This window comes from Anabrus simplex, chromosome 5, assembly GCF_040414725.1.
Source record: "Anabrus simplex isolate iqAnaSimp1 chromosome 5, ASM4041472v1, whole genome shotgun sequence".
Classification (NCBI taxonomy): Eukaryota; Metazoa; Arthropoda; class Insecta; order Orthoptera; family Tettigoniidae; genus Anabrus; species Anabrus simplex.
In genome coordinates this window covers 261,078,678-261,093,971 of record NC_090269.1, presented here as the reverse complement: position 1 = coordinate 261,093,971, position 15,294 = coordinate 261,078,678, and the positions used below count along the sequence as shown (strand labels likewise).

Below are 15,294 nucleotides of genomic sequence, written 5' to 3'. Positions count from 1 at the left end.
TTCTTACCTGAATAAAATAGATCACCATCTTCCATCTGTTATAAGACCAGTACAATATGAGTTGGAACTTGTCATTAGACAAATCTGCACTACTGAAGAAAGAAAGAAAGAAAGAAAGAAAGAAAGAAAGAAAGAAAGGAGAGAAAGAAATAAAAGATATTACTTAATTATAATTCATCAATTAGACTTTTATTCATGACCTAGAATACTTCGAGCTCTGGAATTCTCTTAACACACTCCTTAAAAAAAGAATTATATACTGTTTGTATCAATGTATATATACATACCTACATATAACAATTCATAAATCATATTACTACATCTTAACAGACATGTATAAACAATCAGTCAATATTATTATTACTATTATTATCAATCTCGAAATATTAGGAAAAAATCACCCAAACTATTAGAAAAATAAAAGAGACAATTTCAGAAAGATATAATCACCTCAATGGAATAAAACTATCATAAAACCAATTCTAGAGATTACTATAAAATCTTTGGTAGACAACTAAAGAAATTCAACTTCCCCCAACATTAATGTTGAAAAGTGAAGACAGAAAAATGGAGCATAGCAATAAGGAAAATGCCAAAATTATGGCAAAAGCATTCAATAAACTTTTGAACAGTGAAGAGCACGAAGAACTGTTAAAAATTAACACAAACACCACAGTAAAAAACCAAACCTGAGTACCTAAACCCCCCAACATTTTTAGAATTGGAAACAGCAGTCGAGGAGATGAAAAAATACAAGGCATGCGGAAAAGATCAAGTTTTTGCAGAAATGTGGAAATATGCCAGTGACACAGTTCAAATCTCCCTACACATGGCTCTATAAAAAATATGGACAACGGAACATTTTCCCGAACACTGGACAACAACTATCATCCACCCGCTTCACAAAAAAGGAGATAACAGCAATCCAGATAACTGCAGAGGTATATCTCTCTTGGACTGTACATACAAAATATTTTCTAGAATCCTGTATGGTAGAATTAAAGAACAATTAGAGTAAGAATTAGGTGAATACCAAGGAGGCTTCAGACCTTGGAGAAGCTGTGCAGAACAAATCATCACGTCAAAATTAGTGATGGCATATTACAGAAAACAAAACAAACATCTGCAATAACGTTTGTAGACTTTAAGAAGGCATATGACTGTATTCATAGACCTTCAATATTGAAAATATTAAGAAATTTTGGACTGCACCCAAAACTAATCAAACTGATTGAAGTCACCTTAACCAATACACAATCAAAAGTCAAGTTCAGAGGGGAATTTTCTAAGCCATTCCTCACAAAAACTGGTTTAAATCAGGGAGATTGTTTGTCACCACTGCTATTCAACTGTGCTTCGGAATATACAATGAGGGAATGGTATAAGGATAACCCAAAAAGCATCAAAATAGGAAGATCAAAAGACAACATAACCTTAAATTGTCTGGGATTTGCTGATGACCCTGCTCTCCTATCTAACAATGTTCAGGAAACTCGACAACAAATTAAATCACTACAGCAAATAGCACAAAATACTAGCCTCAAAATATCCTTTGAGAAAACAGAAATCATATTAACCGACCCACCACTCGCAAAGAAAATCCAAGTAGGAGAACAGAAAATCAAAATCGTAGACAAATTTAAATACTTAAGTGAAATTATAACATACAACCTTAACAAAAAGCAAACATGGAATAACAGAATAAACAAATTAACCAATGCTCAACATGTCACCAAGAACACATACAACAAAAAAGACCTCTCAATAGCCACAAAATTAAAGCATTATAAAACAGTCATACAACCAGAAATAACAAACGCTAGTGAAACCATTTTCAAAAAAACTAAAACTACAGCAATAGACAGAATACTCAAAATAGAAAGAAGAATCAGAACATGTATAAACAAAAAATACCAGGAAAATGGACACTGGAGACTAGTTTCTAATGAAGGAGTCTACAAAGAAATAGAACAGTAATGAGCACTATCAGAAAAAAATGAATCTCATTCTTTGGTCACCTAATTAGAACACCCGAAAGTAGAATCAGCAGGATAATAATAGAAAAATTGTGGAACAGTAAGAGTAGTGTATTACAGAAATCAAAGAAGATATGAAGATATGATCACAGTAGAGGATTTATAAAACAAGACCCTCAGAATCAAGACACTCAAAATGTATACACCAGACTACAGAGCAGGATCAACAGACAAACCTTGGGAAGATTGATTTCAGACAAGGAGAGAAAATCAAGATCTGAGAGAATGAAGAAGTACTGGGCTGAGAGAAAATTGAAAAATCCATTGTATATTTGATTAAAGTGGTCCTATGAAGGCCATAAAATGTAAAATAAATAATTATTATTCTGATGCTGATAATACTTCTAGGTCCGGATGACATCTTTGTTACATAAGGAAACATACCTGCAGTCCAAACACAAGAACTTCGATCAACAATCCACTGCAGATCTATGTTGGATACTGAGAGAGCAGCAGCCTTTTCTGCAGGAGGAAGCATGCTGAGGCACTTCTCCATCACTTGAGGACAGCACCGATCGATCACATCAATAACAGGTTGGTCATCTTCAGAACAACCTAGACCCTTCAATAACATCTTCACCTCTCGCAAGATGTGAACAGATAAACGTCTCAGGTACAGACGACAATTGCACAGCATTACTAGAGCAAAACCTTCCACAAGGTGAAACACACTGGAAACAGGTTCCATCTTCTGAAAGAAAACACAGTAATCTGGAGCATCTAATATTTATAAATGGACAACTAAGTCAATATCTTCCTTTCCATTAAACACTAGTACAATGTTTCAAAACAATAAGTTAAATTGTACAAAATCCACCTTTTCAATACAAGATATGTTGTTGATTAAAATTACATCATCATTTATTAAATGGTACCGGTTTCAACATCCATGGACGTCATCATCAGCCAAATAGGGTCATTATACAAAGATACACATTAAAGTTAAAACACACAAAATTGACCCTCATAATTAAAACTATCTATTACAAGTTAAAATATAAAGCATATTTATGCTAAATGTCCAGGTTTGAATATGTAATTAGTACAAGATTGACAACTTGTTAGTCACAAATAAAATAAAAAACTGAAGCTGAGAAGCCTTGTAGAAATAAGTTTGAAGTTTTTGACAGTCTTAAAATTTTTAGATTTGGGTATTTTGTACAGCATTAGCATCAACGTATGTAGAAAAATGTACCGGTATGCTAAGTGCGATGCAGTAATGTTAAAAACGTTGAAAGAAGTGGATGATCTTCCTCTGTGAGCGTAAAAGCAATACTAAGTCAGTAGATGATACATATAAAAACCATCTTTGTAAATACGATATTATGTCGTACTTTTCTGGAGCGAGTGGATCTTGTGACCGGAATAAATTGCCGTGTGTTCTTGGAACATGATGTGAGATTCAACAATATTCAGATGTGGGCCAAATATGTGGATGATAGATTTATCATCTTAGATGAATGCTCCACCGATGCACCGACGATGCTAATAAATCTCAATAACATTAACTTTACATTAGAATTAGAAATTAGTGGCTCCATCAATTTTTTAGATTTAACAATCACCAGACTTTCCTCTTCTTTCTTATATAGAATTTTCAGGAAACACATCCAAACAGCAACGACAATTAAACAAGACTCAATACATCCTCAGGCTCAAAAACGCGCCACATACAACAGCTTAGTGGACCGCGTATTCAAGGTCCCCATGTCTGAAACGGATCTGAGTAGGGAATTGAATACCATTCGTGCTATTGCTAAGTTCAATAGTTATAACAACACTTTTATTGAACACATAATCAATTAATGTAAGCATCGCTCAAAATCAAATTTAATAAAGGATAAATGAAAACCAAAATTGTTTTCAACTTTCACTTTTGATAAAACCAGATATATCGTCACCAATATATTTAAGAAGCATAATGTTAACATCTCTTTCAGAACTAACAATAGAAATTCAGATGTTCTACACAATTCCAGCATGATAATGTTAAATACGTTGAAAGAAGTGGATGATCTTCCTCTGTGAGCGTAAAAGCAATACTAAGTCAGTAGATGATACATATAAAAACCATCTTTGTAAATACAATATTGACTAGCTCTAACCCTTTCTCAAAATCAGGTGTATACTGATTTTGATGCAATGACTGTAGCAGCTCATATATTACGCAAACTGGCCGTAGCACAAAATTTCGGTACACGGAGCATACAAACGCAATTAGGTATAATAGATTTTCCATGGTAGGCCAGCATATTCATGACACTAAGAACAAATTTTACGGAATGGACCAGGATATTCACTTAGACCAATTTTTTAATTCATGTTTGTGGGTTACTGTAGTCACGTCCTAGTTCGTGAACCATGGGCAACGGCTGAGTGGCCTAGTAAGTGGTCCTGAGAGTCAGGATACCAGTTGCTATGGAATGGGAGTGGGCATCTTGGACATATTCTGAGTCATGGCCTCCTTGTGCTCAGGTGGCTAGGACTATACAATTCACCGGTGGTCCATAACCCGTTAGAGGAGAGATCCTCACTTGGACTATGTGCAAGTAGGGTAGCATCCTGCTTCATGAATTTACCGAGCTCAGAACATTTTAAGCAAGCCTCGGACCTATGGGAGTAATGGAGTCCCACTCCCATTTGACAGGCGAGGGACTCCGTGGAAACAACTTGGCGAACAAAATGGAATTCGATGGGGAACTATCAATATTAATGGGGCTTATGGAAGAAAGAAAGTAGACTGGCTGAGTCTGCAAAGAGGATGCATCTGGATGTGCTAGGAGTAAGTGATATTCGGGTAAGGGGAGATGACGAGGAAGAGATAGGAGATTATAAAGTGTACTTGACGGGTGTTAGAAAGGGAAGGGCAGAGTCTGGGGTAGGGCTCTTTATCAGGAATACCATTGCATGCAACACAGTTTCTGTTAGGCACGTAAATGAGCAAATGATGTGGGTAGATTTGTCAGTTGGAGGAATTAGGACAAGAATTGTGTCAGTGTATTCACCATGTGAGGGTGCAGATGAGGATGAAGTTGACAAGTTTTATGAAGCATTGAGTGACATCGTGGTCAGGGTCAACAGCAAGGATAGAATAGTACTAATGGGTGATTTCAATGCGAGAGTTGGGAATAGAACTGAAGGATACGAAAGGGTGATTGGTAAATGTGGGGAAGATATGGAAGCTAACGGGAATGGGAAGCGTTTGCTGGACTTCTGTGCTAGTATGGGTTTAGCTGTTATGAATACATTCTTCAAGCATAAGGCTATTCACCACTACACATGGGAGGCTAGGGGTACCAGATCCATAATAGACTATATCTTAACAGACTTTGAATTCAGGAAATCTGTTAGGAATGTACGAGTTTTTCGCGAATTTTTCGATGATACAGACCACTATCTGATCTGTAGTGAACTAAGTATCTCTAGGCCTAGGGTAGAGAAAGTGAAATCTGTCTGCAAATGAATAAGGGTAGAAAATCTCCAGGATGAGGAAATTAGACAGAAGTACATGGATATGATTAGTGAGAAGTTTCGAACAGTAGACAGTAAGCAGGTTCAGGATATAGAAAGTGAATGGGTGGCATGCATGGATGCTGTAGTAGAAACAGCAAGGGAATGCCTAGGAACAACTGTGTGTAAAGATGGGAAAAGGCAAACATCTTGGTGGAATGAAGAAGTGAGAGCAGCCTGTAAACGTAAAAAGAAGGCTTATCAGAAATGGCTCCAAACAAGGGCCAAGGCAGACAGGGATTTATACGTAGATGAAAGAAACAGAGCGAAACAAATAGTTGTTGAATCCAAAAAGAAGTCATGGGAAGATTTTGGTAATAACCTGGAAAGGCTAGGTCAAGCAGCAGGGAAACCTTTCTGGACAGTAATAAAGAATCTTAGGAAGGGAGGGGAAAAAGGAAATGAACAGTGTTTTGAGAAATTCAGGTAAACTCATAATAGATCCCAGGGAATCATTGGAGAGGTGGAGGGATTATTCTGAACATCATCTCAATGTAAAAGAAAATCATTCTGGTGGTGTTGCAAACAGCCAAGCTCATGGGGAGGAGGAAAATGATGTTGGTGAAATTATGCTTGAGGAAGTGGAAAGGATGGTAAATAAACTCCGTTGTCATAAGGCAGCAGGAATGGATGAAATTAGACCTGAAACAGTGAAGTATAGTGGGAAGGCAGAAATGAAATGGCTTCATAGAGTAGTAAAATTAGCACGGAGTGTTGGTAAGGTACCCTCAGATTGGACAAAAGCAGTAATTGCACCTATCTATAAGCAAGGGAACAGGAAGGATTGCAACAACTATCGAGGTATCTCATTGATTAGTATACCAGGCAAAGTATTCACTGGCATCTTGGAAGGGAGGGTGTGATCAGTCGTTGAGAGGAAGTTGGATGAAAACCAGTGTGGTTTCAGACCACAGAGAGGCTGTCAGGATCAGATTTTCAGTATGCACCAGGTAATTGAAAAATGCTAGGAGGGGAATAGGCAGTTGTGTTTATGTTTCGTAGATCTAGAGAAAGCACATGACAGGGTACCGAGGGAAAAGATGTTCACTATACTGGGGGACTATGGAATTAAAGGTAGATTATTAAAATCAATCAAAGGCATTTATGTTGACAATTGGGCTTCAGTGAGAATTGATGGCCGAATTTCCTGGTTCAGGGTACTTACAGGGGTTAGACAAGGCTGTAATCTTTCACCTTTGCTGTTCGTAGTTTACATGGATCATCTGCTGAAAGGTATAAAATGGCAGGGAGGGATTCAGTTAGGTGGAAATGTAGTAAGCAGTTTGGCCTATGCTGACAACTTGGTCTTAACGGCAGACTGTGCCGAAAACCAGCAGTCTAATATCTTGGAACTTGAAAATAGGTGCAATGAGTATGATATGAAAATTAGCCTCTCGAAGACTAAATTGATGACAGTAGGTAAGAAATTCAACAGAATGAATGTCGGATTGGTGATACAAAGCTAGAACAGGTCGATAATTTCAAGTATTTATGTTGTGTGTTCTCCCAGGATGGTAATATAGTAAGTGAGATTGAATCAAGGTGTCGTAAAGCTAATGCAGTGAGGTCGCAGTTGCAATCAACAGGATTCTGTAAGAAGGAAGTCATCTCCCGGACGAAACTATCTTTACATCGGTCTGTTTTCACACCAGCTTTGCTTTACGGGAGAGAAAGCTGGGTGGACTCAGGGTATCTTATTCATAAGTTAGAAGTAACAGACATGAAAGTAGCGAGAATGATTGCTGGTACAGGAACAATGGCAAGAGGATACTCGGAATGAGGAGATAAAGGCTAATTTAGGAATGAACTCGATGGATGAAGCTGTACGCGTAAACTGGCTTTGGTGGTGGGGTCATGTGAGGCGAAAGGAGGAGGATAGGTTACCTACGAGAATAATGGACTCTGCTATGGAGGGTAAAAGAAGTAGAAGGAGACCAAGACGACGATGGTTAGACTCGGTTTCTAACGATTTAAAGATAAGAGGTATAGAACTAAATGAGGCCACAACACTAGTTGCAAATCGAGGATTGTGGCGACGTTTAGTAAATTCACAGAGGCTTGCAGACTGAACGCTGAAAGGCATAACAGTCTATAATGATAATGTATGTATGTATGTATGTATGTATGTATGTATGTATGTATGTATGTATGTATGTATGTATGTATGTACGTACCTTAATTTAAATGACATTCTGAGAAACGGAAAATCCTGTTTGATGTTCTCATTGCAGTGTTTAATATGTTGAAAATTCCGGAAAATAGCTCAGTCTTTCAGATAGGACATAACTCTTTGACGCAATATCCCCTCCTACCTCCAAAACCCCCTGATCCCGCCCCGTTTATCGCCCCTTCCCCTCCTCCCACCTAACACACTCCTCCCCCTCCCCTTCGTTCTCCAGTCAGTTCACACGTCTCCCTTGCCAGTTCCTCTTCAACTCAACTCCGCAGTACATACAACGAGCCAACCAAAAGGTGAGTCTCTTCATAAAGCTTTACTTTCTTGCCCCATTTCCACTATCCGAGTTAACTCGTTATCTTTCATACTACAGGCCCGCATTGGATCGAGAATATTATAAATTTCTTCAACATACAATTCCGGTCACAAGATCCACTCGCTCCAGAAAAATACGACATAACATCGTATTTATGAAGACGGTTTTTATATGTATCATCTACTGACTTAGTACTGTTTTTACGCTCACAGAGGAACATCATCCACTTCTTTCAACGTATTTACATTACTGCATCGCACTTAGCATACCGTTACATTTCTCTACATACGTTGATGCCAATGCTGTACAAAACACCCAAATCTTAAAAATTTTAGACGGTCAAAGACTTCGAACTTATTTCTACAAGGCTTCTCAGCTTCAGTATTTTATTTTATTTGTGACTAACAAGTTGTCAATCTTGTACTAATTACATATTCAAACCTGGACATTTAGCATAAATATGCTTTATATATTTGACTTGTTATAGATAGTTTTAATTATGAGGGTCAATTTTATGTATTTTAATTTTAATGTGTATCTTTGTATAACGACCCTATTTGGCTGATGATGACATCCATGGATGTTGAAACCGGTACCATTTAATAAATGATGATGTAATTTTAATCAACAACATATCTTATATTGAAAAGGTGGATCTTGTACAATTTAACTTATTGTTTTGTAATCTCTAGTCAATACGGACCAAACGTGATATTCTTGACTTTAAATACAATAAATAAGAGTAGAGGGTGAAGTGGATTTGAACACTAGGGTTCCGCACATTAAGTCGACCACAGTCCAAAATTTTCTTTTGAAAGTTTCTGGTATAAATATACAGTTTGCAATTCCCCAATGTTCTTTTATAGTTGACATGATACTCTATTTTATTTTAAAAAATATTTTTATATGTGAAAGACGATGAATTGCACAGAAACTTTAAATTTTGTGAAGGCTTTGCTCAAAACATGAATGACTAAAGGCTGAATGACTCAATTCAAACCATTAGAACAGTTGTGGTTGATTGTGGTTTGGAGCAAAGTCTTCATGAAGTATATTTTTTGCAGTTTGTCTTTTTTTCACTTCACATCAAACCGAAAGAACGTCATTCTACTATCCTGCACCATGAATAGTTCTTGACTTTCTATATTATATGTCAAATGAAATGTTTTTAAAGTTACTACAGTGATGTTAGTAATTACAAGAATATAATGTTTAAATTTTACATGTTAAAATGCTGGAAGGGTAGAGACCCTCTTCTTGAGGGAGCTCTACTTCAGAGTGACCTTGCCCACGCGAATCCCACAGCACACTGAACCAGTTTGTAGCATCTGGTTGGGTCCTAGCTCAGGGTTATGAGTGAAGATCTCAACAGCATCTGCAGCAGAAAAGATAGGCTTTGATATGGTGTAGATGAACCACACCCGGGCGACTGGAGTAGTGGGACAATGATGAAGGCGGCGGCGGCGGTGGCGGTGGTGGAAATCGGTAATATCTTTACACCAGGTGAGGAGCAGCCTTGATATATACTGGCAGTAGCCGTAAGATGCCTACGAGAGTGGTGACCTCATCAGCACTAATGGTCTAAAATACAGTCTGAATGTTTATCAAGACAAAGGCTAGGGTACCCCTGTGAAGTGATGCGTAACACTTTCCTCCAGGAAGGTGCTCTGAAAACTGGTGACTGGGGAAACAAAGCAAGGAGAATGAGAAGAGCACTGAGAGTGGGGACCATCATTATCTTAACAATGACTGAAAAAACAGAAGAAATAATGAATTTCATGGAACGTAGAGGTACGACATCTAAAATAGAGAGAAAATTAAGAAAAAGAAAGGAGGAATGGATTTAAACTGTTTCAGAGTGGAGGCAATGAAGCAAAGAATGGAGTGGGAACAATTATGAGAAAAGAAATGGAGCACACTGTAGGAGATAGAATACGAGTGACAGAATTATAAAAGTCCAAATAGAGAATCAAAGGGAATCGAGAGTTTTATTCAAGTGTATTCCCCCACCCAAACAGGAAATTAGAGCGAAGAGGTAAAGGAATTTCTGAAGGAACTGGAAGAATAGATTACAGATAAACCAGATCTAAATGCCAATGTGGATAAGGAAAGAAGAGGAGTGGAAAGGTTGGTTGGATTTCTGTGGAACGAATGAGCAACTGGAAAAAGCAACTACCATAAAATAACATGATACGCCTGGGGAAAACAGAGAGAAAAACCTATTAATTGACTACTTCCTCTCTGAGAAAATGAGAAGAAAAGAGCTACTGGATGTAACACCTGCACCAGGGGAAGCATGTAGGAGACTATAGAGTGGTAGCAGCAAAGTTCAAGATCGGAAAAGTGGGGGAGTTCAGGAGATAAGAATATGGAGAATAAAAGTATGGGAACTAAGACAAGTGGAAGTCAGGGAGGAGTTTAAGAAGAAATTAATGAAGCATGTCCAAAAAACAGAGATGAGGAATATTGAGGAAGAGTGGAAAAATGTTTAAGCAGCATCTATTGCAAGTGCAGAGGAGACATGAGATAGGCTGAGCGGTATGAAGAACAGAAAGGAAACTTTGTAGTGAAATGAGAAAGTAAAATACGCTTTTGAAGAAAAGAACATTAGATGGAAAACTTGGATGAATGAAGGAAGTTAAGAAAGCTAATGGAGTATAAAGAAGTTAAAAAGAAGTGCAAACATTTGGTAAAAGAAAAATTGGATGAACTTCACAAATGAATTAGAAGAAGATCTGGTTGCATGAAGGAAGAAACTGTACGGCACTGTGAAGCACAAGAGATCTGTATGGGCAAAACTACACTATCAATGAAGTATGAGAACAGTGAACTACTGACAGCTGCACGAAGTTAAAAGAAGATAGATCTACTGAATGTACCATGGAATACACAGGAAACTGAACATGGAGAGGACAACACTCTTACATCAAGTGAAAAGAAGAGGCAAAAAGGAAAATGAAGTTAGGAAAAGCACTCCTACTACTGCCACCATGTTTCATACAATTTTCAGAGGGCCACCAGAGAGAATGTGTGAAGATCAGACAGTGTGAAATCGGCTGCATGATGGAGGATTGATATCAAGGAGGCCTGTGCCAAAAACTTCCTGTAAACCACACCATACTGCAGCTCGTGTGAGGTGGGCAACAGCTCATTGCTAGAGCGCTGCATGGATGCGGATATCTGCAAAGTTAGTGTCTTCGCGGATGCAAATTGTACAGAAGTGTAGATAATGTTCCTGAAAATTTCTAAATGATGATGATGATGATGATGATGATGATGGTGATGATACTTGTTGTTAAAGGGGCCTAACATCTAGGCCATTGGCCCCTAATGGTATGAAATGAGATAAAATGTAATGGCAATTTAAAATTCCAAAATTCATCCACTGACCAGAATTCAAAACTTGATGATGAAGAATGAATGGATGAATATTCTTCATTCTTCTTCATCCATTCCCTCTTCCAGATTCTCTCTAGGTAGGGTAGTGTACCAAACCCTTCCACCTTACTCGATCTTTCCACCACTCCTCTTCTAGTACTTTATTGCTATCGACTCCTCTATTTGCAATACAGTCCACAACAGAGCTCCTCTATCTCATTCTAGAACGTCTCCTAGGCCTCTTTCCAGTCTCTGTATCCATGAAGGTTCTCTTTGGTATTCTCTCTTCTGGCATTCTCATTAAGTGTCCAAACCATTTCAGCATTGCTATATCAGTTTCTTCTTGAAGTTTACTCACTCCCATGCTTCTCCTTATTTCCTCATTTTGTATTCTATCTTGTCTTGTCTTGTCTTTCCCTGTATGCTCCTCAAGAACCTTATTTCAGCAGCTTGTATCTTACTTTGGCTCCGCTTGGTCAACGTCCAGGCTGCTGAAGCATAGGTCAGTATAGGTTTATAATAGGATGAGTATAAAACCTTCTTGCACTTCATTGGCACATCTTTGTTCCATACAGTGTCTCTCACACACTGGTAGAAACTTTCAGACTGCTATATTCTTAAATCAATTTCTCCATCCAAATTTCCATCTTGTGACATCATGCTGCCCAAATATTTAAAAATTTTCATTACTTCAAGAGGTTGATTTCCTATTTTTATCACTCCCCTAGTTTTTCTGTTACCTCTCATAATGATCGAAGTCTTGCTTTTTGCTGTACTAATTTTCATTCCAAAATTTCTTATCTCCTCATTCCATAAATCAACTTGTGTCTGTACTTCCTCTTCAGTATATCCTCAAACTACAATGTCATCAGCAATTACTTGCTTGCCCATCATCTTCTCCTTGACATTATGTAGAATTCTGTCCATTATGATAATGCAGAGTAAGGGAGACAATACACTTCCCTGTCTTAAGCCTGACTCAACTCTGAACCATTCAGTTTGACCACTTTGGCTCTAACACAGCTTTTGCAATTTTGATACCATGCTATTACCATCTGCATTGTTTCATTCCCAATCTGTGCCTCTGTCAATCTTTTCCATACTAAATTCCTTGGAACACTGTCATATGCCTTTTCAATATCTAGAAACGTTACTACCACCACCACCATCTTCATCATCATCATCATTTCCCAACTCCAGTTTCCCGGGTGTGGTGTACAAGCGCTCGCCATCTCCTTCTGTCTTCATACATCTTCTCATCCAGTACATCCTCCCATTTGTATTCTCTCTCCTCCACATCTGATCTTACAGTCTCTATTCAACGTTTTCTTGGTCTTCCCTGTGGTCTTATTCCTACGAGATTAAGGTCGAAATATTTTCTGGCAGGTCTTTCCCTGTTCATTCTCATTACCTGCCCATACCACTGAAGTCTGCGTTTCTTTATGACACTGATAATAGGAACCTCAATACCAGCTACTTTCCTATTCACTTCATTTCTGATCTTGTCCTTTCTGGTTGTTTGGTTCATGGTTCTAATGAATCTCATTTCAGTTGCTTGGATTCTACTGAAGTCTTTGTTTAGTAGGGGTACATGTCTCTAAGCCGTACATGAGGATTGGTACGAAGTAAGTGTGGTACACGATTGTTTTCGCTTTCTGTTGTATTTTGCAGTCCCAGTGGGAGAAAGGGATCTGCGCTCGGATGGCCTTCATTTAAACCGCAGTGGTACGTATAAGTTAGGAAATTTGTTTGGAAGGGTAATAGGGAGGTACATTCAGGGAAACGGGATGGCCTAGGGAGCGGTGATAAGGGAGCAGGAAACTGGAAATCAAGTAGGGATGACATAAAATTGTTAGTGTTGAACTGTAGAAGTATTGTAAAGAAAGGAATAGAATTAAGTAATTTAATAGATATATATTTACCAGATATTGTAATAGGAGTTGAATCATGGCTGAGAAATGATATAATGGATGCAGAAATTTTCTCACGGCACTGGAGTGTGTATCGTAGAGATAGGATAGGAAAAGTGGGAGGGGGAGTTTTCATTCTGGTGAAAGAAGAATTTGTAAGCTACGAGAAAGTTAAAGATGAGACACATGAAATTCTAGGTGTAAGGCTCATTTCTAAAGATAATAGGCAACTTGATATATTTGGAGTGTACAGATCGGGAAAGGGTAGCACTGATGCGGATTCGGAATTATTTGATAGGATAGTCAGCTATGTGGGAAACGACATGGAAAGAAATGTGATTGTAGCGGGAGATCTGAATTTGCCAGATGTCAATTGGGAAGGAAATGCGAACGACAGGAAGCATGACCAACAAATGGCAAATAAGTTAATATGGGAAGGACAGCTGATTCAGAAAGTGATGGAACCAACCAGAGGGAAAAATATCCTGGATGTCGTGCTGATAAAACCAGATGAGCTCTATAGGGAAACTGAAGTAATAGATGGTATTAGTGATCATGAAGCTGTTTTTGTGGTAGTTAAAAATAAATGTGATAGAAAGGAAGGTCTTAAAAGTAGGACTGTTAGGCAGTACCATATGGCTGATAAAGCAGGTATGAGGCAGTTTCTAAAAAGTAACTATGATCGGTGGAAAACGGTAAATAAAAATGTAAACAAACTCTGGGATGGGTTTAAAGAAATTGTTGAGGAATGCGAAAACGGGTTTGTACCTTTAAGGGTGGTAAGGAATGGTAAAGACCCACCTTATTATAATAGAGAAATAAAGAGACTAAGAAGGAGGTGCAGACTGGAAAGAAATAGAGTTAGAAATGGCTGTGGAAGTAAGGAGAAATTGAAGGAACTTACTAGAAAATTGAATCTAGCAAAGAAGGCAGCTAAGGATAACATGATGGCAAGCATAATTGGCAGTCATACAAATTTTAGTGAAAAATGGAAGGGTATGTATAGGTATTTTAAGGCAGAAACAGGTTCCAAGAAGGACATTCCAGGAATAATTAATGAACAAGGGGAGTGTGTATGTGAGGATCTTCAAAAGGCAGAAGTATTCAGTCAGCAGTATGTAAAGATTGTTGGTTACAAGGATAATGTCAAGATAGAGGAAGAGACTAAGGCCAAAGAAGTAATAAAATTTACGTATGATAACAATGACATTTACAATAAGATACAAAAGTTGAAAACTAGAAAAGCGGCTGGAATTGATCAGATTTCTGGGGATATACTAAAGACAATGGGTTGGGATATAGTACCATATCTGAAGTACTTATTTGATTATTGTTTGGCCGAAGGAGCAATACCAGATGAATGGAGAGTTGCTATAGTAGCCCCTGTGTATAAAGGAAAGGGTGATAGACATAAAGCTGAAAATTACAGGCCAGTAAGTTTGACATGCATTGTATGTAAGCTTTGGGAAGGCATTCTTTCTGATTATATTAGACATGTTTGTGAAATTAATAACTGGTTCGATAGAAGGCAATTCGGTTTTAGGAAAGGTTATTCCACTGAAGCTCAACTTGTAGGATTCCAGCAAGATATAGCAGATATCTTGGATTCTGGAGGTCAAATGGACTGTATCGCGATTGACATGTCTAAAGCATTTGATAGGGTGGATCATGGGAGACTACTGGCAAAAATGAGTGCAATTGGACTAGACAAAAGAGTGACTGAATGGGTTGCTATATTTCTAGAAAATAGATCTCAGAGAGTTAGAGTAGGTGAAGCTTTGTCTGACCCTGTAATAGTTGAGAGGGGAGTTCCTCAGGGCAGTGTTATCGGACCTTTATGTTTTCTTATATATATAAATGATATGAGTAAAGGAGTGGAATCGGAGGTAAGGCTTTTTGCGGATGATGTAATTCTCTATAGAGTGATAAATAAGTTACAAGATTGTGAGCAACTGCAACGTGACCTCG

The 15,294-nt window shown here is 38.0% G+C and overlaps 1 protein-coding gene across 2 annotated transcripts in view; it reads right to left on the bottom strand.

The window, feature by feature from the left end:
- Positions 1 to 15,294, bottom strand: part of fry (Protein furry) — a 1,574,680-nt gene that overhangs the window by 1,433,953 nt on the left and 125,433 nt on the right. For both annotated transcript variants that reach the window (XR_011018272.1, XM_068227610.1), the window contains exon 16: positions 2,421 to 2,727. Coding sequence is in view for 1 of the 2 variants with exons in the window: in XM_068227610.1 (XP_068083711.1) it covers positions 2,421 to 2,727 (307 nt within the window). In the remaining variant the exon portion in view is untranslated. The remainder of the gene's footprint in view (positions 1 to 2,420; positions 2,728 to 15,294) is intronic.